Source organism: Dendrobates tinctorius, unplaced genomic scaffold (assembly GCF_039654945.1).
Source record: "Dendrobates tinctorius isolate UK_male_01 unplaced genomic scaffold, ASM3965494v1 ptg000270l, whole genome shotgun sequence".
NCBI lineage: Eukaryota > Metazoa > Chordata > Amphibia > Anura > Dendrobatidae > Dendrobates > Dendrobates tinctorius.
Genome location: NW_027361937.1, coordinates 9,259,636 through 9,285,190, shown reverse-complemented (window position 1 = coordinate 9,285,190; position 25,555 = coordinate 9,259,636). Strand labels below are relative to the sequence as shown.

Genomic DNA, 25,555 nt, shown 5'->3' with positions numbered 1-25,555 from the left:
GTTAACCGGACACAGAGGGATTCTACGTTCTCCTCTGCTGGGGCCCTGCATCTTCAGACGAGCCGTGTATCAGCACCTTTGGGGACACCACATCGTGAGAAGCTCTGCAACTGCAGACTGACACCCTTCTCTGCCTTCTGTCCCCCAACCTTCCAGCATTTCCGCAGGTTTTTCTCCTTCATTATCCTAACTCTAAGGCTGAGCATGGCCGTCCGCCTGCCCCCACCCCTCTGCCTGGACTGCAGCAATCCCATTCAGCATGACTCCGTCCAGGAGCCACCTATTGCGCCACGTGAAAGCGAACCCCCCCATTCCTGGTTGGGCCTCGTCTTTCACAATCTGTGGCAGGCCTCACCAGGGTGTCTTAGTCCATAGTAGCCGTCCTTGATAAGTTGCCCCTGGACACTTCTGCAGGGTCCAGCAGGTCACATGAAGCTCCCTCTGAGCCAGCCAGCAGAAGCCGCAAAGGCCCAGACAGGATCTCCGGCCGGGATCCCCTCCTGGCCTCACATCCCCACATAGTCCTTCCCAGCAGTCGCCCTCCCGTGCCTCCTGACCCAAGTCAGGTGAAGCGTTCTCGGATGTGTCATCCGAAGGGATCTTAGAGCTGGACGCGGACATGAAGGTTACGGTACAGAACCTCATTGCTGCGATTAACCACACCTTCGAAATCTCCCGACTCCCCTGCGAAATCCTCAGAACAGGAGGTTTCGTTCAGACGGGCAGAAACACCTTCCAGGGTCTTCGCCTCCCTCTCTGAGTTTGGCAAGATCCTTACCAGGGAAAGAGAAAATCCGACCAGGCGCCTTCAAACAGGGAAGTGCCTCGGCGTGCTGTACCTGTTTGCCAAGGAGCTCACCAACAACTGGTCTGCTTCCCCCTCGGTAGACGCACCCGTGTCCAGACTCTAACAGCACGGTCCTCCCGATTTCAGGTGTGGCGTCACTAAAGGATTCGGATGATAGGATTATAGAATCCTTAGCAAAGCATACGAAGCGGCGGCTGCAGCGGTGCTAAGCCCAGCCTTCGCTTCCTCTTGGGTAGCGAAGGCCATAGCCACTTGGGCAGAGGATCTCTGCAAGGGCATCCTAGGTAAGGCCCAACCAGAGCAATTGGCCGAACTGGCCAACCAGATCTCCCATGCAGGGGATTATCTGCTCTCTGCCTCCTTGGATGCCGCGTCTTGCGCAGTTCAGGCGTCAAGCAGCGTTGTGGCAATCCGACGTACAATTTGGCTCAAGGCTTGGCAGGCGGATTTGAATTCAAATAAGTCTCTTACCAATCTGCCTTTTCAGGGAGCGCGTCTCTTCGGATCCCAGATGGATCAGATTATTAAGGACGCCACTGGAGGCACGAGTTCCCTCCTCCCTCAGTCCAAGCCTCGCAGACCTCCGCTAAAACGTCAGTTTCGGCCCTTTCGGACATTCCACCATTTCAATACAGCAGACAGCTTCTCTAACCAACAGAGAACGCAGGCACGCCAGGATAGTAAAAAGGTGTCTTTCAGACCCACTCCCTCCTGGCGATCTCGCTCCTCCCAGGGCAGATCCTCCAGATCTGGACAGTCCACATCAGCATGACTATCAACGAACCCCCGAGAGTCCTTCCCAATTGGGAGGTCGACGTCTTTTCTTCAGAGATGGCTGGCTTGCCTCAGTAGAGGACGCTTGGGTCAGGGAGGTGGTATCATCAGGATACAAGATAGAGTTCATTTCTCGTCCCCGGGACAGTTTCTTCGAGTCCCAACCTCCAAAAGATCCTGCCTTAGTTCTGGGGTTCTTTGCGTCCATCGCCTCTCTCCTCACTTCCGGAGTGATCGTGCCCGTCCCTGCGTCAGAACGGTTCACAGGGTTTTACTCAAACCTGTTTGTGGTACCGAAAAAAGGGCGGTACAGTTCGCCCCATCTTGGGCCTCAAGTTACTCAACAAGACAGTCCGACTGCGTCATTTCCGAATGGAGTCTCTGGTCGGTAATCGCTTCCATGGAGACGCAGGAGTTCATGTGTTAAATAGACATTCAAGATGCCTATCTACATGTTCACATATTCTCCGGCCATCAGAAATTCCTGCGATTCGCCAGGAACATTACCAATTCGTTGCACTGCCGTTCGATCTCGCCACCGCACCCAGAGAATTTACGAAGATCATGGCAGCGTTGATGGCCTTGTTGAGAATCAAAGGTCTCGTTCTTTTTCCGTACCTCGACGACATTCTGATCGAAGCTCCATCCTTTCATCAAGCTCGCAAAAGTTTTACCATCGTCCTCGACACCCTGTCCAATTTCGGGTGGCTCATCAACAAAAGGAAGTCCTCCCTTTTTCCGACACGTCTTGTGTTTCTGGGTCTATTGTTCGGCACACGTCTATCGAAGGTTTTCTCCCACAAGAAAAGATTTGCTCCCTGCAGCGGGATGTGCGAGCGCTGCATATCTTACGACTTCCATCTCTCCGGACAACCATGAAAGTCCTGGGAAAGATGGTGGCAGCGACATAGGCGGTTCCCTTTGCCCAATTTCACTGTAGACCCCTCCAACACGCCATACTGTCTCGGTGGAACAGGTCTGTTCTTTCCCTGGACCGCCCATTTCGTCTTTCATACCGGGTCAAGCAGTCCCTCAATTGGTGGCTAATGTCTCCTCTCATCTCCCTAGGACGGCCATTCCTTCCCATTCACTGGCAGATTGTGACAACAGATGCCAGCCTCCTCGGCCGGGGGCAGTGTTCCGCAGTCACACTGTTCAGGGTCGATGGTCGATTCAGGAGTCAGCTCTGCCGATCAACGTCCTCGAGATACGAGCGATTTATCTGTCTCTTGTTCACTGGGAGAGGCTTCTCAAGGGCCTGCCTATCCGGATTCAGACACAGTGCCACAGCGGTGGCATATGTCAACCGCCAGGGGGGGACACGGAGTGTCTCAGCCCTGGCAGAAGTGTCCAAGATTCTTCATTGGGCAGAGCTTTCAGTCCCGGCAATATCCGCGGTGCACATTCCCAGCGTGGACAACTGGGCCGCCGATTTTCTCAGCCGCGAGGGTCTCGTGGCGGGAGAGTGGTCCCTACGTCCGGAGGTATTTCTTCAGCTTTGCCGTCGTTGGGGAACCCCGGACGTAGACCTGCTAGCTTCTCGCCTCAACAGGAAAGTCCCACAGTTTGTATCCAGGGCTCGAGATCCTCTCGCAGTGGGCGCCAGCACTCTGGCCATTCCTTGGTCGCAGTTCAAGCTCCCCTACCTATTCCCTCCTCTGCCTCTTCTTCCCAGGCTGTTGAAGAAAATCAAGGCGGAAGGAATTCCAGTCACTCATCGCCCCGAATTGGCCCAGAAGGGCTTGGTTCACGGACATCGTCAACCTTCTCGCGGACGCCCCCTGGAAGCTTCCAGACAGGGCAGATCTGCTGTCTCAAGGTCCGATTTGCCACTCCAAATGTCGGCCACTCAATTTAGCGGCGTGGCTTTTTGAAACCGAGGTTTTGAAACGATCAGGCTTTTCGGATCGAGTTATTCATACTATGATCCGGGCCAGAAAGCCATCGTCTTCCAAAGTTTATTACCGTACCTGGAAGGCCTATTTCACTTGGTGCGAGTCCACCGACTTTCTGCCCATGCATTTTTCGCTCCCTTCTGTCCTGGCGTTTCTTCAGGCAGGGCTTGATGCAGGCCTTGCCCTCAGCTCTTTAAAAGGTCAAGTTTCGGCGCTGTCCATTTTATTTCAGAAGACGTTGGCCTCCCGTCCTCAGGTCAAAACCTTCCTTCAAGGAGTGGCTCATACGGCTCCTCCGTACCGAGCGCCCGTAGATCCTTGGGATCTTAATCTGGTTCTTGAGGCTCTGCAAGGTCCTCCCTTTGAACCTCTCAGGGAACTTTCCCCTATCCCTCCTTTCATGGAAAGTAGCCTTCCTAGTGACCATCACCTCCATCCGGCGCGTGTCGGAATTGGCGGCCCTCTCTTGCCGCTCTCCTTTCTTGGTACTCCTCTAGGACAAGGTAGTTCTGCGGCCTCCGCCCGCTTTCCTTAAAGTGCTGTCCACTTTCCACCTGAATGAGGATACTGTTCTCCCGTCCTTTTGTCCGGGTCCAGCTCGTCCTCGGGACCGCTCCATGAACAAGCTGGACTTGGTCAGGGCGATGAAGGTCTACCTAGCTAGGACGACTTCTTTGCGGAAGACAGACTCTCTCTTCATCCTTCCAGATGGAGTGCAGAGAGGTCAGCCGGCCTCCAAAGCTACTATTGCTCGCTGGATCAGATTGGCAATTTTGGAGGCCTACCGGGTCATACATCGATTGACCCCTCCGGGAATTAGAGCTCACTCTACCCGGGCAGTGGGTACCTCCTGGACGGTGCGCCACAGAGCTTCCGCGCTGCAGCTTGCAAAGCTGCAACCTGGTCATCGGTTCACACATTTGTGAAATTCTACAAGGTCCACACCTACGCTTCGGCGGATGCCAGCCTAGGTAGAAGGATTCTGCTGGCAGCGGTGGTGAGTCCGCAGGCCTGATGGAAGTTTGCTTTCCCGCCCCAGGGACTGCTTTGGGACATCCCATGGTCTCTGTGTCCCCCAATAAGGCGAACGAGAAAACAGTATTTTTGGGTTGCTTACCGTAAAATCTGTTTCTCGGAGCCTTCATTGGGGGACACAGCACCCTCTCATGTTCTGCAGCTCCTGTTCTTATGTTTGTTGGTTATTTACAGTTGAGTTGTCTGTTCTGTTTTTCAATCTATTCTGTTACTTCTCCTACTGCTTTCTCACTAACTGAGGAATTTCCTGCCGGTCGGTGGGGTGTACACTGCGGAGGAGGAGCTAACCCTTTTTTTGTGCATAGTGTCAGCCTCCTAGTGGCAGCAGCGTACACCCATGGACTCTGTGTCCCCCAATGAAGGCTCCGAGAAACAGATTTTACGGTAAGCAACACAAAAATCCTGTTTTTAGGGGCGACTGTTCCCTTCAGGGCGCCGATCTCCCCGCACCAGCAATAGATGGGAACATGGAGTGTCGCCTCCACGTATCCCCTTCTGAAGCCAGGCTACAGCCGGACAACAGCCCTGTCTCATCCTAGGGGAGCAAACTCCTGGGATGTACAGAGGCTCCAATGGCGTCTGGGTGGCCCCCACTGCATCACCACTGATAAGACCAGATAGATAAAGGGAGGATGGATTGAGGGTGCCTGCACTGTCTGTTCTGCAGTCCCCTGACCTGCAGTCAGTGCGGTAGCTCTGTTTCTTCTCCCCTTCCACTGTGCTTCTTCTCGGCAGTGAGTATATGAATCAGATGGGGGGGCTGGGAGGGCTCCTGCAGTGTGCGCCGCGGCTCTGGTGTTCGTCCCTGGCCTGCGCCGGAAATTTAGTCCCCGGCATCGGCCCGTTGTAGGCCGAAAGCCGGTAGCTCCGCCCCCAAGAGGGCATCACGACAGCGGCTCCGTCCACCTGATTGGTGCTTCTCACTCAGGGCTTATTTTTTGTGGGACGAGTTTTACTTTTAAACGACACCATTGGTTTTACCTTGTCGTGTACTCGAAAACGTGAAAAAAATTCCAAGTGCCCTGAAATTGCAAAAAAAGTGCAATCCCATATTTGTTTTTTGCTTGGCTTTTTTACTAGGTTCACTAGATGCTAAATCTAACCTGCCATTATGATTCTCCAGGTCATTACGAGTTCATAGACACCAAACGTGTGTCGGAGCCCACCTCAAAGCGGGGATCCTTACCGATGACGTACTATTCCGTCATCGGTAAGGAAGGGGTTAAGCAGAGCTACACTGCTATATACTCTTGGCCGTTTTGCTCTGCAGAGCCTTATGCAGCTGCGCTTCTATATATCATAGCCTTTCCCTGCAGTATTCATTTGAACATTAGCCATTTATTGTCCCCTATTGGACAGGGATACAGCATGTCTCTCCCTAAAGTATCTGAGAAGGCCAACAAAACAGTGTTCACCTCATGTACCACCTGTCAGGCTGCATTGCCACGGGCACAGAATACTCCACTATGTGAAGCCTGTGACCCCGAATGTGCTCAGGAGCCCCGCCGCAACCTATCCCTGTCCTACTTCCCCTGAGTGGGTTTCGTCACGGTCCTATCTTTACCAGATGGATCCTCCGTTAAAGATCCCACAGCCCACCTGATAGTCTTGCCCGTTTGGTTTTTGAACCTTCGGGCTTGGCACTCTCCCCCCTCCTTGGCCCCAACATGGGTAGCTAAAGCCATGGTGTCCTGGGCAGATTATCTGAATAGAGCCATACAGGGTAGTGATCCCCCCCACCCCCGGTGGCCAGATCCGCTGCTTATCAGATCTTTTGCCAGGGACTATTGTGTAAACACATCCCTGGACGTGGCTAAGGCTAGTTTCACACTAGTGTATGGAGGAGCTGCAGAGGGATGCAGACTTCCTCTGTGAAGCTCCGCCCCGTCCCGCCTCTGTCGGCATGCGGCCTTCGTACACATCTTTAGCATTAGGTACGCAGGCCATGCCGCTGCAGCTTACTGAAAGAGACCTTTCTCTTTCCTTGTCTCAGTAACATCAATCAGGCAGGTTTCGGAGTTGGCTGCTCTGTCCTGCCGAGCTCCCTTTCTGAATTTTCACCAAGACAAGGTAGTTCTCAGGCTGTCCCCGCCCTTCTTGCCAAAGGTAGTTTCCTCCTTTCACCTTAACGAGGACATTGTTCTACCCTCGTTTTTCCCGGCTCCGGTACACCGTATGGAGAAGGCTCTTCACACTTTGGATCTAGTGAGAGCTCTCAGAAGGTACTGTATGTCTCGCGGACGGCACCCTTTTGTCAGATGGACGCGCTGTTCGTTCTCTCTGAGGGTCACAGGAATGGACTTTACGCTTCAAAGTCGACAATAGCCAGGTGGATTCATTTGGCTATTCAGGAATCTTACCGTGTCACAGGCAAGCCTATCCCAGCGCGGATCAAGGCACACTCCACTCGGTCGGTGGGCGCTTCTTGGGCCATTTGGCACCAAGCGTTTGCAGAACAGGTTTGCAAAGCTGCGACCTGGTCCAGCCTACACACATTCTCGAAGCCCTACAGTGACCACACTCAGGCTTCAGCAGATGCGGGCCTGGGCAGACTGACTCGTAAAATTCTTTTCTCCGAGCCACTCATTGGGGGACACAGCACCCACCCTGTTGGCCTGATGGTTATGTTTGATCTTAGGTTTGACATGTTGTATATTTTATGGTTATGATCTCCTACTGTTTGGTCACTGAACTGGTTTGAGTTGGAGCCAGTGATAGATGCGTACTGCAGAGGAGGAGCTAACTTCTTTTTGTATGTCAGCCTCATACACCCATGGTCCTGTGTCATCCAATGAGTAGCTCTGAGAAAGATTTTACGGTGAGTACACAAAAATGCCGGTTTACATTTTTATTTTTTTATTTTTTTTTCTCTTGACAGGCACTGGATTGCAGATACCTCCTGCTGCACAGCAGGCATTGCAGATGAGTGGGTCTTTGGCTTTCGGTGCTGTTGCAGGTATGGTCTCTTTTAGTCACTTTGGCTTTTAAAGTGTACCTTAAGTTGCATAGAAGCAACAAACTTCAATTTTGTTTTGCATACTTGTTTTTTTTTTTTTTTTTGTACTGGGCTATCTGGTTCTAAACTGCGGCACAGACTGGCCACGGTTTTTGAGGGCTACATATTACCCTGCCAGTAGATGGTTGCCCATACAGGAGCCTGCTCTGTTGCATAATCTTCCACTAACGATGGCCGTGCAGACTAGCCTATATTTTTTTTTTTTTCTTTTACAAAACTGAAGTCACTTTAATTTAACTTTTGCATTCCCTTGCAAATTTCTTTTGTGGGTTTTTTTTTCTCTCACCCACCCATCCACCTCAACCCCTTTTTTCAAGAGCCCATAACTTAGCTTTCACAGACCTAGCCAGGCGATGGCTTGTCTCATATGGGGATGAATTGCATTTTTGAATGTTCATTTTGCCATATAATGTACTGAAAATATGAGAAATTCCATGTGTTGTAAAATGGTAAAGAAAAGGCAATTCTGCTTTTGTTTTTATGGCTTTCATAGTTTAATAATGCCAAGTCATTTTTTTTCCAGGTGATTTTGGTGATCCCAAACTTCTTAATTATGGAGCGGTGGATTTTATAAATAAAGGTACAGAATGGCTTAACTAAAAAAAAAGCTACGTGGCCATATAAGTATTTTGAGTGAGGGGAAGGGTGATAATAATCCCTGAAAAATATGCTTATTTTACGTTGTGATGTAGCTTTTGTGTTTATAATTGTGGGTTTTTTTACATACAGATCTTCAATCAAGAATTTCACAACAAAGTGAAGGTTTGTATTTTCCTGCCTTGTCCCCCTCTGTTTACTCTCCACGATCAGTTGTAGTTTGTTGCGTGCACTATATGGCTACTTTTTGTTGTCAGACCTGTAGGATGCTTGAAAAAATAAGTCTTTTAGCACCAAATACTCACATAATGGATTTTTTCTAATATACCGTATTGTGGACTTGCCACAGATTTCTGCCATGGATGTTGAGGGAAACTTGCATGAAGTACAGTCCAGTGATGTGTTTACACAATGTTCTGTACATCTTGCTGAATTATAAATTAGTGCACTTTTGATTTAACCCTTGGGTGATTTTCTGGGGGTTTTTTTTTGTTTGTTTGTTTTCTTCCTTAAACATAACTTTTTTTTTTTTTTTTTATTTTGCCAGCCACATAGCTTTGAGGGCTTGTTTTTTGCGGGATAAGTTGTACTTTTGAATGGCCTCGTTCAGTTTATCGTGATGCACTGGAAAGCAAGAAAAAAATTCCAAATGCAATTCTACAATTGTTTTTCAGTTTATAGTGTTCTCTGGATGGTAAAACTGTCCTGGCAATATGATTCTCCAGGTCAGTACAAGTACTATACCAAATTTAGTTTAGTTTTTTTTTTTTTTTTAAAGGGAATCTGTCACCCTTTTTAGCCCCTATTAGCTGCCGGCATAGACATTGGGGGCTTATCGACAGCATTCTGTAATGCTGTAGATAAGCCCCCGATGTAACCTGAAAGAGAAGAAAAACGCGTTACATTATACTCACCGAGGTGGGCGGTCCGGTCCAATGGTTGTTGCGGTCCGGTCCGGCGCCTCCCTTCATGCGATGACGTCTTCTCCCGTCCTGTAATGGCTCCGGCGCAGGCACACTGCTCTGCCCTGTTGAGGGCAGAGCAGAGTCCTGCAGTGCGCAGGACGGGAGAAGAGGACGTCATAGCATGAAGAAGGGAGGCGCCGGACAGGACGGCGACACCCATCAGACCGGACCGCCCACCTCGGTGAGTATAATATAGCGTGTTTTTCTTTCAGGTTACATTGGGGGCTTATCTACAGCATTACAGAATGCTGTAGATAAGCCCCCGATGTCTATGCCGACAGCTAATAGGGGCTAAAAAGGGTGACCGATTCCCTTTAAGGCTAGTTTCACACTAGCGTTTGAGCGCAGCGACGGCCTGCGCACGGCCGCCGCTAAGCCGCGCCCCCGCCGGTAGCTCCGCCCACCGCCGCATGCGCCCTGCGTCCCCTATCTTTATCACAGGGGGCGCAGGCCGTGCGCAGTATGCGTTTGGCGGCGCATGCGCCTTTTTGACGGTGCGCCGACGCAACCAAACTGCAGCAGGTTGCGTTTGGCGCAGGTCGGCGCACCGTCAAAAGGACGCATGCGCCGCCAAACGCATAGGGCGCAGGCCGTCGCTGCGCTCATAAACGCTAGTGTGAAACTTGCCTAAGTGGTGAACAAAAATTTGCTTATGTCGCCAGTTTCTGATACTCAAATAACTTCATTTTTCATGCTATGTGGCTGTGTGAGGGATTATTTTTTGCTCCCTGAGCTGACTTTTTACTGAAACTTTCTTGAGGTGGATACAATTAAATCAGCCATCTGCCAGGAAAGATACAGGCTTGGTGTGAGTGCCTTCATCAAAGGCAGATGCACAACTTTTGACGTATATGTACATCGAAGGACGTGAAGGGATTAAAAGAAGAAAAACTCAAACATAACCCATAACCAGGATAACTGAGTAGTGGAAAAAAATGAAATAATTATTTACACTTGTCATCGACACAGAATTAGGCGAAAGGATAGATAATGTGAGCATTGACTGCAGTTTTACATTGCACAATGTCTATCATGCATAGGCAAAATTATGCAGCCAGACATCTTCCATGTCAGTATTGGCATTGAAGGAGACTATATGGAGATAGTTTTGCTCAGTCTGTTAGCATGTTACATACCAAAACCATTTATTTAAGGGATTTTATTCAAAATGTATGTGCTTTTTTTTTAAAAAAAAAAAAAAAAAGTAATAACATTTTGTACTTTACAGCCCTTGCTGCTGCCGCTGCTTCTGCTGCTGCCATCTCGTTGACATCATCCACTTTACCAATTCCTGCTGCGGCTACTCAGCCACTTGCCACACAATGCTTCCAGCTGTCAAACATGTTTAACCCACAACAGTAAGTAACTTTGCTTTATATTACTCATGTTTGTCCACTGAAGCAGAGGTTTTGCATATTACTTTTGCTATTCTATAACACTCTCTCACTCTGTATTTTAGAAAATCATTAGATTCTGCAGTATGATAACAATCTGAACAATATAATGCAATATTGTACAGCTGAAAATTTTTAAATTTACATTTTGGAGCCTATCTACATAAAGATGTATATGAAGGCACCCTTAAAGATATTTAATTTGGACAAAACAAGGAAATGTCTCTTATCTGTGTGCTCTAAATATTTTTACTCAGACAGCACACTTAAAATGTAAATTAATAAGGCTGTTCAGATGACTGCTTTTTCACAGACTGAATTAAAAAATGAATATTAATATATAAACTCACTACACTTGTCTGAGACTCATTGAAGTTTATAGTCTATAGATAAGAAAAAAATACTGCATATGGAACATCTGTATTGCATTTAATTTTGATGGATATATTTACATTAACATGTAAAACAGTGTTTGGTTTATGTACATTTTAAAATGTATAAAAACCAATGTCAAGCAGACATGGCACACGGATGACGATAATAGTCTAACCCCAGCCTGAAACCTTTTTACACAACCTTGTTTTTTTCAGGGAAGATGAGCCTGGTTGGGACACAGAGATAAAGGATGATGTAATTGAAGAATGCAACAAACATGGAGGAGTTGTTCACATTTATGTAGATAAGAGTTCACCACAAGTAAGTTCCTGACCTTAGAAAATGTGTTGCTCAGTTTACTTGCATATCAAAGTAAATGGTAAGCTGCATAATGACCTAGCAGTTTGGTCTTCATCAAATCCTGTGAACAATTAAAACTGTGTTCATTTTGTAACTGAAAAAGTAAAAAGTTCACCAGAGCTGCCAATAGTTTGTTTACCGTTCTGCATATATCAATCGGATGGTGCTGTATCCTATCCGGCTGGGAGTTGGCACAAACTGGTAAGAAGGGAAGTCCAGCACAACCATCCGTCGGTAAAAAAATATTCCATTTTATTAGTAATCCATTAAAATTGGAAGAAAAGCTAGTGAATGTTTTTTTTTTCACGGACAAGATAGTTGTGCTGGACTTTCTTCTTAGGTGTTCATTTTGGTTGGTCTTTCTGACCTAGTAATGTCCTTATTTATAGAGGTTCACATGAGAACACAAAAAGGAGCCACCTATGGGGCGCAAATAGGTGCCATCTTTAAAACCCCTATAACCAAAGACATTAATAAATGTAAAATAAATAAGATCTCAGCCTTTTATTCCTGGCCGTTCCAGCACCACAACGCTGATGCGTTTGCATTGGGAGTAATATGTCAAGGGTTTTTTTTTTCATTATTTTACATATTGATGATCTTGTGCATCGTTTGCATTATTTTGGATAATTTTTTTAAACTTGCAATATAAGTTGCTTTCATAGCTTAGTGTAATTCATTGTCTTGCTGTAAAGTGTTTTTCGCATTGTCTAAGAATTTCTTTACTAATCTTTGCCTCTCACTTTACAGGGTAATGTTTATGTTAAATGTCCAACCATAGCATCTGCAATTGCAGCAGTTAATGCTTTGCATGGAAGGTGGTTTGCTGGTAAGATATTATACTTGGCAATGTTATAAGTAGTTGAAAACTTGTAAGTTACTGAAACTGATCAGTTTTTCTTCTCCATAGGTAAGATGATTACTGCTGCATACGTTCCTCTTCCAACTTATCACAGCCTCTTCCCAGATTCCATGACATCTACTCAGCTTCTGTTTCCTGTTCGTCGATGATTCTGACCCAGGCTATTTTGTAAATAGGATATACTATACTTTTCAAAAGTGTGTTGTAGGGATTCTTTTATTTAGATGCAGTTGGAAGGGAATGGGTGTACTGTATTTTGGTGTACAAATCTAAAACCTTAATGCAGTGTATTGGCTAAACTGCATTCAATCTGTTAATTTGCTGTGCTGCCTTACTGTCCAAAAGGAAATAGGACAGCAAAAAGTAAAGGGCAATGAAATAAATACCTGAACTGTTATTGTGTTGAGGATAGAAGTACAAATCACAAAACCTGTTACAAAAGTTAAGTGCTTTAACATGTTTCTCAAAGTTAGCAAATGAGGAAAAGTGAAGAACTGCAGTTTGTCTCAAATGATTACATTTTATGTATCTGTGAAATTTTTTTTGTACATAGTTCTGGTATTCCTTCTATTACCAAACAAAATCTCAGATGTTTCCAGGCAGGAAGAGTTTGTTAGAAGCCTGTCAGGGAAGGCATTGACATTTTGCTTGGTTGCATATAATCATTTTTGCTCTTTAAGCTCTGTGAGCTCTGAAATAATTTTATTTTGTTAATTTAGTGTGTTTGACGAGACTGCTTAATATTTCTATCCAGCGACTTTCATATTTCAATTCTTTGTAAAGAAGCTCTCAAATAAAATTCTTTGAAACAAATGTCCTATTTTGATCTAATTTTTTTTATAGTCCTATAAGACTTTTTGCTGAGGTATGTGTTTTGCTTCAGCAGTTGGGTAACTGAGCTGGATTCACAAAGTTGACTTTTTTAACCCCTTAACAATGGTCGTTAAAGGGCCTAATTCATCAGTGACTTTTTTACAGCATTGTGGAAAAAGTATAGCACCGCCCAGTGGCTGCAATTTCAACAGGTGTCACCTGTACATGACAGCTGACCAGCGCCAAACGCAATTTGGTTGCGCTCGGCACACTGTCAAAAGGACGCATGCGCCGCCAAACGCATACTGCGCACGGCCTGCATCCCCAGTGATAAAGATAGGGGACGCATGCAGCGTCATGCGCCCGTAGGCGGAGCTACCGGCGGAGGCGCGGCAGGGGGCGGGGCTTAGCGGCGGCCGTGCGCAGCCAGACGCTGCGGCCGTAAACGCTAATGTGAAACTAGCCTATGTCCGGGATAGGCATCCGCACCGTCGCAGCTACAGCCACAAAATTCGGCACAGTCACACGTCTGGACCCCGAGTGTCCTAGGCTATGTTGTGAGGCGAAATTTTAACCCCGTGCGTTCCAATTCACCAAACCATTTTGCCCCTATCTATATAATGGGGAAAAGGTGTGTAACCAGCCCCGCCCCTCATTATGTCATAATGGTTGCCATGGCGACGCTGATGTCATAGGTTGCAAGCCCCGCCGCTCATTATGATGTCATAATGGTTGACTATGGGATGGAGGATATGTATGACGGGTATATGGGCACGGGACTATGGGATGGAGGATGTGTGATGGGTATATGGGCACTGGATTATGGGATGGAGGTTATGTATGACGGGTATATGGGCACGTGACTATGGGATGGCGGATATGTATGATGGGTATATGGGGCTGTGGGAAGGAGGATGTGTGATGGGTATATGGGTACTCGACTATGGGATTGAGGATATGTATGAAGGGTATATGGGCACGGGCCTATGGTATCATGAATATGTATGATGGGTATATGGGCACGGGACTATGGAATGGAGGATAATTATAATTTGCTATAACTAACCACAGTTAATTACTATGCCCGGACACATATATATTGTACACATATTATACACAGCTCTGGCAAGGGTTGAGCACTGCGAAATTTTCGGTGTGGGTGTATTTTTGAGTGAAATGTAGACTGCTCTTTTAATAAATAAATATATATATATATATATATATATATATATATATATATATATATATATATATATATATATATACACACACATACAGCTATGGAAAAAATTAAGTTACCACTGCACAGTTTTATAAAAATCAGCTTCTCTACATGTCTGACAGTCATTCCATTCCAGTGTCAGTTGAATTTCAACCAGAGTACACCTCTTTCTACTTAATGTGCTCCTGCTTAGGTAATCACCTGAACCAGATTATATTTAACGAAGGAATGTATAAAAAACCCTGCTGTGGTGTTCATAATCCTCTTGCAGTAGGATAAGCTGGATGGCAAAACAAGTGCTAGTAATATCCCAAAAGTAAAAGGAATGAAAAAATAACTTTTAACCATGTCAAAGAAGTTGAAAAGAAAAGTCTTGAGTGAGGAAAAGAAGGGCTCAATTCTGGCTTGACTAGCAGAGGGATATAGTGAGCATCATGTTGCCTCCATCCTTAAAATTTCTAAGACGGCAGTCCATTACAACAATATCAAGCAGCAGACATTGAGGACAACAAAGCTACAGACTGGCAGAGGGTGAAAACGACTCTCCACTGACCGGGATGACCGTCATCTTCGAATGTCACTCAGCAACCCCAAGATGACATCAAGTGACCTACAAAAGGAATGGCAAATGGCAGCTTGGGGGAAGTGCACGTCAAGAACTGTTTTTAACAGGCTCCTAGAGGCAGGGCTTAAGTAATGTAAAGCTAGAAAACAGCCTTTCATCAATGAGAAGCAAAGAAAAGCCAGGCTGAAGTTTGCCAAAGGCCATAAGGATTGGACCATAGAGGACTGGAGTAAGGTAATCTTCTTTGAGTCTAATTTTCAGCTTTGCACAACACCTGGTCATCTAATAGACGGAGACCTGGAGAGGCGTACAATGTACAGTGTCTTGCACCCACTGTGAAATTTGGTGGAGGATCGGTAATGATCTGTGGATGCTTCAGCAAGGCTGTAATTGGGCATGTTAATCCTTGCGAAAGACGTATGAATCAAGCCGCATAAAAGGTTATCCTGGAAAAAACAGTTGATTCTTTCTGCTCAGGCAATGTTCCCCAACTCTTAGGACTGGTTTTTCCAGCAGGGCAGTGCCCCATGCCAGACAGTTAGGTCAATCAATGTGTGGATGAAGGACCACTACATCAAATCCTTGTCATCTTAAGCCCAATCTCCAGACTTGAACCCCATTTAAAACCTCTGGAATGTAATCAAGAGGAAGATTGATGGTCACAAGCCATCAAAAAAAACTGCTTAAATTTTTGTACCAGGAGTGGCATAAGGTCACCCAAAAGCAGTGTGAAAGACTGGTGAAAAGCATGCCATGAAAGCTGTGATTAAAATTCATGGTTATTCCACAAAACATTGATTTCTGAACTCTTCCTGAGTTAAAACAGTAGTATTGTTTCTAAATGTTTATGAACTTGTTTTCTTAGCATTATTTGAGGTCTGCAAGCACTGCATTTTTTTTGTTCTTTTGACCATTTCTCATTTTCTGAAAATAAATACAAAATTTAGTGCTTGGAAATTCGAAGACATGTCAGTAGTTTATAGAATAAAGAGTGATTTGCATTTACTCAGAAATATACCTGTGGGGAGAAGAATCGGACAAACAAAGTTATGCAGTGGTCTCTTGGTTTTTTCCAAAGCTGATATTTATGTGTGTGTGTATGTATGTATGTATGTGTATGTATATATATATATATATATATATATATATATATATATATATATATATATACACACACTGGCCACTTTATTAGGTACACCTGTCCAACTGTGTGTTAAGACTTAATTTCTAATCAGCCAATCACATGGCGGCAACTCAGTGCATTTAGGCATGTAGACATGGTCAAGACAATCTCCTGCAGTTCAAACCGAGCATCAGTATGGGGAAGAAAGGTGATTTGAGTGCCTTTGAACGTGGCATGATTGTTGGTGCCAGAAGGGCTGGTCTGAGAATTTCAGAAACTGCTGGTCTACTGGGATTTTCACGCACAACCATCTCTAGGGTTTACAGAGAATGGTCCGAAAAAGAAAAAAAATCCAGTGAGCGGCAGTTCTGTGGCCGGAAATGCCATGTTGATGCCAGAGGTCAGAGGAGAATGGGCAGACTGGTTCGAGCTGATAGAAAGGCAACAGTGACTCAAATTGCCACCCGTTACAACCAAGGTAGGCAGAAGAGCATCTCTGAACGCACAGTGCGTCGAACTTTGAGACAGATGGGCTACAGCAGCAGAAGACCACACTGGGTACCACTCCTCTCAGCTAAGAACAGGAAACTGAGGCTACAATTTGCACAAGCTCATCGAAATTGGACAGTAGAAGATTGGAAAAACGTTGCCTGGTCTGATGAGTCTCGATTTCTGCTGCGACATTCGGATGGTAGGGTCAGAATTTGGCGTAAACAACATGAAAGCATGGATCCATCCTGCCTTGTATCAACGGTTCAGGCTGGTGTTGGTGGTGTCATGGTGTGGGGAATTTTTTCTGGGCACTCTTTGGGCCCCTTGGTACCAATTGAGCATCGTTGCAACGCCACAGCCTACCTGAGTATTGTTGCTGACCATGTCCATCCCTTTATGACCACAATGTACCCAACATCTGATGGCTACTTTCAGCAGGATAATGCGCCATGTCATAAAGCTCGAATCATCTCTGATTTCTTGAACATGACAATGAGTTTACTGTACTCAAATGGCCTCCTCAGTCACCAGATCTCAATCCAATAGAGCATCTTTGGGATGTGGTGGAACGGGAGATTCGCATCAGGGATGTGCAGCCGACAAATCTGCGCCAACTGTGTGATGCCATCATGTCAATATGGTCCAAAATCTCTGAGGAATGCTTCCAGCACCTTGTTGAATCTCTGCCACGAAGAATTGAGGCAGTTCTGAAGGCAAAAGGGGGTCCAACCCCTTACTAGCATGGTGTACCTAATAAAGTGGCCAGTGTGTGTGTGTGTGTGTGTGTGTATATATATATATATACACACACGGTACGGAAAGTATTCAGACCTCTTGGTCATGGGTGTTTGGACCCTTTGCTCAGACACTCATATTTAAGTCACATGCTGTCCATTTCCTTGTGATCCTCCTTGAGATTGTTCTCCTTCATTGAGGTCCAGCTGTTTGATTGAACTGATGGGACTTGATTGGTAGAGGCACACATTTGTTTATATAAGACCTCACGGCTCGCAGTGCATATCGGACTAAGTGGGAATCGTGGGGCCGGGGAGCTCGGGGACGGAGTTGTGGCGGGGCACAGATCTGGCCGAGGTTGCAGGGGGATTTGTCGTGCTCGGGGTTCCTGGGAGCACAGTGGCCTCCATGATACTTAAATGGAAGAAGTTTGGGACCACCAGAAGTCTTCCTAGATCTGGCTGTCGAGCCAAACTGAGCAATCGTGGGAAAAGAGCCTTGGTGAGAGAGAACCCAATGATCACTGTGACTGAGCTCCACAGATGCAGTAGGGAGATGGGAAAAAGTTCTGCGAAGTCAACTAGCACTGCAGCCCTCCACCAGTCAAGCCTTTATGGCAGAGTGGCCCGACGGAAGCCTCTCCTCAGTGCCAGACATATGAAAGCCCACATAGAGTTTGCTAAAAAACACATGAATGACTCCCAGACTGTTCTGCCATTTCTGTGCAGCAAGATAATTTTAAGGGCTGTTCCAGCTATTGCCAGTAAGTGTCATAGTTGCCCTTATTCATATGTTTGGAATCTTCTGTTTTCCTAAATGGTTACCTGTTCAGAACCACCCTTCTTCCTTCCCTGGTCAACAACATGTAACCATTTCAGCCGGTCTTCTGAGTAGCTCACATGAGCTCAGCTCTCTGCAAAACCACTGCTTATGACAAGGATTCTGTTTTTACCTGAATCATCCATAATTGTGTTCAACAATCTCTGATATCATCTACAACTTTGTACAACAACCCCTGATCTCATCTACTAATGTGTTCCCCAATTTACCATCTGTTATCTCCCATTGTTGTCCTTATCATCCCAATAAATATAGACTTAAGCACCCATACAGTCATGTTACTGGGAGTGGATGAAAGGTTTAGCCGTATGCTGGAATCCACACAGCGTCGTACGTGGAAGAAGGCAGAACACAGACTATGAGAAATAAGATTCTGTGGTCTGATGAGAAGATAGAACTTTTTGGTGATAATTCTAAGCGGTATGTGGAGAATGCCAGGCACTGCTCATCACCTGCCCAATACAATCCCAACAGTGAAACGTGGTGGCAGCATCATGCTATGGGGGACAGGACGAATGGTTGCAATTGAAGGAAGCATGAATGCAGCCAAGTACAGAGATATCCTGGATGTAAACCTTCCAGGGTGCTCTGGACCTGCTAACAAATTGATTGTGCTGAACTGAGAGTTCATAAAAATTAAGTTGATAGGATGAATTATACTGATTGCATAATGGTTGTGCTGATGGTGTCGATTAAATATACACTAATAGCTATATATCTAATGGTGGAAATTAACTTTATATACACATATAATCAATTTTCAGGTAATATTCCTCTGAAAGCGTGGCATAGGTAGATGGGACAATGAATGGGGATTATTTCACATCCTCAAGTAGGTTCTTTCCCTGTTTTTTCGTATAAATTCTTTATTTTCTTTTTCTTCTGGATTCTGAAAAATGAATGACATTTTATCATATTGGTAGAACTAGATCATCTGTATATACATATGTTGAAAATAACTTTATTATGTATTATTGCTCCATGAACTTTGAAACTGTTACATGTCAGAAGGTCTTTTGGCGCCGTGTTTGAATGTATATAAACGATGTAACAGCACTGTCTTCACATGTCTCTGTGGTAATTTCCTGAAGAAGTCATAGGCTTTGAAATGCATTGAATGAACCTCCAAAGTGTGTTACAACCATATCTGGATTCGTTTTGTCACAGCGCATATATTTATTATAACTTTTAAAAAGGAGTGCTACTAGGCACTAACCAAGGTTCTAAAACTTTTGTATCTTCCTATTTTTTTTTTTTCATTTTTAAAATGTGAAAAATTGCAATATATGTATTTTTTGCCTAAAATGCAAAACAAATGTGTCATCTTTAACTTATCTTTTATAGATCATTTCATCTTCAACCTGCTTAACTGTTCACAAGAACATTAATTTTGCCCAGGAGTGCCCAAAGTTTTACTTGCTGCTGTAGGTGATAAGGCAAAAGGCTTCTAACTGCTTGAAAAGATTGCACTAATACATTTGGCAATACGGTCCAAGACTCACATATAGAAAAGCTGTGGCAGAGAAGTGCCTCACAGGTGTCACCACTGACAGTGGCTTCCTCAGGTGCCTGTCAGTGTATATCTGACAATTGTTACTTATAGATCAAAATTGGGGTTATGCACTTATTGAGAAAACAGGTAGGGACAATTGTGTAAACAATCTTTGTTTAACCCCTTACCGCCAGCTGATACATCTTTTAACGGCGGCAGTTAAGGATACTTATTTCTCAGCACCGCTTTTTAACAGCAGTGAGAAATAAGGTTATAGCGCCCTCCAGGGTCAGAATTTTCTCTGGGGAATCGACTACCGGGGGTAGTTGAGACCCCAGAGAACATGATTCGGGTCGGTTTTTACCGACTCCAGTGTTACGATCACCGTTTTTCACAGAATAACGGCGACCGCAAAAAAAATATAAAAAGTCAGATTTCCCATTTAATTTCTCTCTCCTCTGATATGATCTAGCACATCAGAGGAGAAACAAATGGGGTCCACCGAGCCTCCCCGGTACCTCCAGGGTCCACCCTACTGCATTCCCCGATCCCGGTCATCTGTGTTTTCTTCCGGGAAGAAAATGGTGGGCGCATGCACGGTATGGACCCAGATACATCCACATTATGGGTAAGATAACCAGGACTTAGGGGGTATTTATGGTTACAGTGCACTGGACCCTGGAAGTATTGATGTCTTGTACTTAAGTATACTTCTCACCCTTTCTCCTGGTGTACCTTCCCATTTGATTTAGTTGCAATTAACTAAGCACTTTATCATATAATGTATGTGGTATTGTCTGGTTGACACTTGGGATATCTATCTGATCTCGCTGAACATGTAAATCTACAGTACTTTCTATTGGTGATTTCTTACTGTTTGTGAATTATGTAATTTTTGTAATCTATACCTTTTTATGTATTTTGGACCTTGACTCCTCTCTTTTCTGTGAATACAAGGATTTAATTTGGGAGTGTCCGCATTTGTCTTTCTGCTCCCCCACTTGGTGTTGAGCCTGTTTGACAGATATATTGTTTCCATAGTGGGTTGTATTTATCATTCAAAGTCTGAAGGGTCTGGGAAGATCTGATAAGAATCTTTGCGATGACTTAAGCCGTTTTCGTCCATGGCTTGAGTGTTCATTATAACTTCAGCCATTTCAGCTGATCTCAAGTAATCAGTGCAAGGAATAGGGTAAAATACAGACATGAAGTCCCGAGAAGCTGGGGGGAAAGTCCTGGCTTAAAGAAGACGTACAAAAGGTCCAACTGCTGCAGGGGGTCTCCTCTGACAAAGCAAAGGCGAAGCAGGCAAGCGACACACAAAACCTGAGCGAGCACTGAGACACAATGCCCCCACAATGTTCTTCCATATAAGGATTGTGGAAGCCACTGTGCTCTTGGCAACCTTGAGTGCTGCAGAGATTGTTTTGTGACCTTGGCCGGATCGGTGCCTTGCCACGGTTCTGTCTCTGAGCTCCTTGGCTGGTTTTCTTTGGCTTCGTGGTTGTCATTTGGTCTGGCAAGCTCTGTGAGCTGTGGGGTGAGGTGAGTGCCTTTACCATCAGGTCTTATCAGTTTGATTAAGCACAGCTGGACTCCAATGGAGTAGAACCTATGGGTGTCTGGGTGAGGGGACTGAGTACTTGTGACCGTGTGATATTTCAGTTTTTCTTTTTTGGTGAGTTTGCAAAAATTTCTACATTTGTTTTTTTCACTCAAGATGAAGTGCAGAGGAGTGTACATTGATGAGAAAAAAAAAATTAACTTTTTTGAATTTACCAAATGGCTGCAATAGTTTGTTTACTGTAAGTGATATCTGTAATTTGCATGTAACCCCTTCTCATGTACAGCACCATGGAATCAATGGTGCTATATAAATAAATACCCACTGAACCCTTATGCCCTCCTCACCCTCTGTTTTTTAACTGGTACGTCTGCTGAACCCGCTTAATCCAGAATACCCACTGAATCCTCATGCACTCCTCACCTTGTTTTTTAATTGGTACGTCTGTACTGTTTTTTCCCCGACTTTAATTCCATGTATCATACTTCAAACTTAAGGTACTGTCACACTAAGCGATATCGCTAGCAATATCGCTATAACTTGTGACGTTATAGCGATATTGCTAGCGACAGCGCTGTGTCTGATACTTACCTACGACCCGCTGCTTATCGCTGATCGCGCAAGAACGTTCAGGACCGCTTCTCGTCGTCTGCTTCCTGCGGCGCTTCCTGTGGAGCCGGGCGGGAGGACGCACGGTCGCCTAGTGTGACAGGTAAGTAGCGACCCCCGTCTCCTGCGATGTCTCTGTTAAGATCTGCCTGTGTGGCAGCTCACTAGCGACCACTTAGCGATGTACCAGCGATCCTGACCGCGTCATATCGCTGGTCGGGATCGCTGGTACATCGCTAAGTGTGACAGTATCTTTACTGTATGCATATTGATATGCCCATGCTCCTCACACCTAGTCTTATCCTTCCATCTTATCCTGCCTGTTTGTTCAGCTTTGATGCTAGTCAAATGTCCTATTAACTGCAATCTGTTTAATTGCTCCCTGCTGTGAACTGTCCTCCAGCCCCCTCCTCCTCCCCCTCTCACCTGGCTACATTTCTTGGACATTTGAATAGTATAAGTTGAACAGAACAGGTCAGCTATGACCTTGCTCAGATTTGACATCATTTGTAGTGACTTCTTTAAAGTGATCAGAAATATACCAGATATAGTCCAGAAATCAGTCAGAAGGTAAGAATAATCACTGTTTTCTTATTTTACTTGCCTTTCTTTTCATACCCTGCTATTTAACCATGCTTACATTTGCCCTCACTGTTTTTGCTCCACTAATCTTCACTCTCCTCTGCCATCCTCAAACCCCTGCACCCTCGAACCAAATAACTATCTCCCCCTCACCTCGCTTCATCGGCAGACCTGCTCCTTAACTTCAGACCTCTCTGACGAAAATACAAGTCAGGTCAGTCTCTTTCACCCACCTGCTTTCCCTTTCTCTGCTTCTCACTGCTGGCGACATAACCCCCCCCCCCCCCCGCCTCATACATCCCACTAATCGTCACACCTATCTTTCTCACACTAAGAGAAACTACCTCAATCCCTCACACTTAAAACCTGTGCCACTGACCCCCACCCTCTCTCTGGAGCACTTTGGAATGCCTGCTCCGTCTGCAAAAAGCTCCACGTGATCCACGACCTATTTACCTCCCGCTACCTTTCCTTCCTGGCCCTCACTGAGACCTGGCTGACATCTCCTGACACGGCCTCCCCGGCCACACAGTTATTGCGGCCTCCACTTTACCCATACTCATCGCCCTGGCAACCGACATGGAGGAGTGGGTTTCCTCCTTTCTAAAAACTGCTCCTTCAACCCTATCTAACCCCCACCCTCCCTTATCCTCCCTTTCGAGGTTCGCTCTGTCCGTATCTACTCCCTCTAATCTCCAAATGGCTGTCATATACCGACCACTGGGCTCAGCCACTGCCTTCATCGACCAATACTCCACCTGGCTCCTCCACTTTCTGCTGACATCCCCACCATAATCATGGGGGACTTCAACATCCCCATTGACAGCCAGCCTCCAAATCCCTGTTACCTCATCCTTTGGACGTACTCAGTGGTCCTCCACAGCCACCCACACAGATGGACATACATTAGATCTCTTCACCCACCTCTGTTCCCTACCCAATCTCACAACCTCTCCCTTCCCCCTATCTGACCACCACCTGCTCACCTTCTCGTCCTCACCTGCCCCCCCATGTCCAGCCACTAGCACTCCCTCACAGAAACCTCGCACACCTAGACACAAACTCTCAGACTCTCTACCTCTGTCCTCCATATCTTCACAACACGGACAGTGCCACTGCGTTCTACAATGCCACCCTCACATCAGACATAGACTCAGTCACCCCTCTCATGCATGGCAATGTGCAACATCAATAGGCAACCCTGGCGCTACAACCTCACCAAAATCTTCAACAGGCATCCAGGGTCTTGGAGCGGCGTTGGAAGAAAAAACGCCTGCCAGACGACTTCACTGCTTTCAAACAAGCTACACTTGCATCAAATCAGCCCTCACCTCTGCTAAACAGACCTATTTCACAAACCTTGTATCTTCATTATCCCACAACCCAAAACAACTGTTCAGCACATTTAACTCTATCGGCCCACCACTGCCACCTCCAACTCCACTCATCTCTGCTGATGACTTTGCCACCTACTTCAAAAACAAGATCGACCAAACAAGGCAAACCTTTACTGTTCCACCACCCCAACCGCTCCACATACCAGACCTCTGCCCTTCCCTAAAAACCTCCCCCTCAAACATCACTGAAGGAGAGCTTAATCATCTCCTTTCCAAATCACACCTCACCACCTTTGCACTTGAACCCATCCTTTCCCACCTGTTCCTCAACCTCACTAACATGATCATTCCAGCCCTAATCCATCTCTTCAACCTATCCCTATCTTCTGGTACCTTCCCCTCTGTCTTCAAACATGCCACCATAACACCCATCCTCAAAAAATCAAACCTTGACCCAACTGCTAACCTTGACCCAACTGCTATGCACAGTTATCGCCCCATATCACTGCTGTTTGCTTCCAAACTCCGTGAACAGCATGTCCATGCTCAATTTTCCCCCCACCTCTCATCTAACTCCCTCCTTGACATCCTCCAATCTGGCTTCTGCCCCCACCATTCCACTGAAACTGCCCTGATCAAAATTACTAATGACTTACAGCCAAAGCTAACAGACAGTTCTCCATCCTCCTTCTCGACCTGTCCTCTGCCTTCGACACGGTTGACCACTGCCTACTGCTACAAATTCTTCCCTTGGCATCAAAGACCTTGCCCTGTCCTGGATTGCCTCATACCTTTCTAACCGCACATTCAGCGTTTCCGACTCCCACACTACCTCCTCATCCCGCCCCCTCTCTGTTGGAGTCCCCAAAGGCTCTGTCCTGGGGCCCCTACTTTTTTCCATCTATACTCTTGGCCTAGGACAACTCGTAAAGTCCCATGGCTTCCACTACCAGCTGTATGCAGATGACACTCAGATCTACCTCTCTGGCCCAGATGTCACCTCTCTGCTGTCCTGAATCCTGGAGTGTCTATCAGCCATATCCTCCTTTTTCACCTCTCACTTCCTAGAACTCAATGTAGACAAAACTGAATTCATGATCTTTCCTCCATCTCATGTATCTTGCCTACCCGATCTATATATTATGGTAAACGGAATCACGCTCTCCCGCACCTGAAATCCGCTCTCTCCTGCACCTGAAATCCGCTGTCTCGGAGTATCTCTCGACTGTCCTGTCCTTCAAACCACACGTCCAATCTCTTGCCCCCTCCTGTCGCTTCCAACTCAAATATTTCCAGAATCCGTCCCTTCCTCGGCCCTCAATCTACTAAAACTTGTACATGCCTTCATTATCTCCCGCCTTGACTACTGCAACACTCCTCTGTGGCCTCCCTGCTAAAACTTGCACCACTCCAGTCTGTCCTCAACTCTGCTGCCCGACTAATCCACCTCTCTCCTCGTTACTCCCCTGTCTCTCCCCTCTTCAAATCCCTCCACTGGCTCCCAATTCACCAACACATCCAGTTCAAACTACGAACACTGACCTACAAAGCCATCCACAACCTATCCCATCCCTATATCTCTGAACTAATCTCCCAATATCTTCCCTCACGTAATCTTCGATCCTCCCAAGACCACCTACTCTCCTCCACACTTATTTGTTCCTCACACAACTGCCTCCAAGATTTCTCCCAAATATCCCCTATCCTCTGGAATTCCATGCCTCAACACATCTGATTATCCACCACCCTCAGATCCTTCAACACATCTGATTATCCACCACCCTCGGATCCTTCAAACGTAACCTGAAAACCCATCTTTTCAGGAAAGCTTATAGCCTGCAAATAACCATTCTGCTGCCTCACCACCGCCTGAGCTGCCGCCTCAAAACTACCAGAGCTACTGCACCCCCGACCTTCTGTCTCTTCCCCACTATCCCATAAAATGTAAGTCTGCAAGGATGGGGTACTCTCCCCTCTGTCCCAGTCAGTCATTGTAAATTTGTTTACTGTTAACAATATCTATATCTTTGTATATAACCCCCTTTCTCATGTACAGCACCATGGAATTAATGGCGCTATATAAATTAATAATCAGACCAA

At 45.9% G+C, this 25,555-nt stretch overlaps 2 protein-coding genes across 9 annotated transcripts in view; both read left to right on the top strand.

The window, feature by feature from the left end:
* Window positions 1-12,894, top strand: part of RBM39 (RNA binding motif protein 39) — a 43,488-nt gene extending 30,594 nt beyond the window's left edge. For all 8 annotated transcript variants that reach the window (XM_073559397.1, XM_073559396.1, XM_073559395.1 and 5 more), the window contains 7 exons: window positions 7,391-7,468; window positions 8,052-8,108; window positions 8,258-8,290; window positions 10,319-10,448; window positions 11,075-11,180; window positions 11,970-12,048; window positions 12,130-12,894. In XM_073559397.1, coding sequence (XP_073415498.1) covers window positions 7,391-7,468; window positions 8,052-8,108; window positions 8,258-8,290; window positions 10,319-10,448; window positions 11,075-11,180; window positions 11,970-12,048; window positions 12,130-12,230 — 584 coding nt within the window. In that variant the 3' untranslated portion in view covers window positions 12,231-12,894. The remainder of the gene's footprint in view (window positions 1-7,390; window positions 7,469-8,051; window positions 8,109-8,257; window positions 8,291-10,318; window positions 10,449-11,074; window positions 11,181-11,969; window positions 12,049-12,129) is intronic.
* A 4,462-nt stretch (window positions 12,895-17,356) lies between these two features.
* Window positions 17,357-25,555, top strand: part of LOC141069651 (uncharacterized) — a 31,429-nt gene continuing 23,230 nt past the window's right edge. The window contains exon 1 of the mRNA XM_073559394.1: window positions 17,357-17,794. Within this exon, the coding sequence (XP_073415495.1) occupies window positions 17,440-17,794 (355 nt within the window). The 5' untranslated portion in view covers window positions 17,357-17,439. The remainder of the gene's footprint in view (window positions 17,795-25,555) is intronic.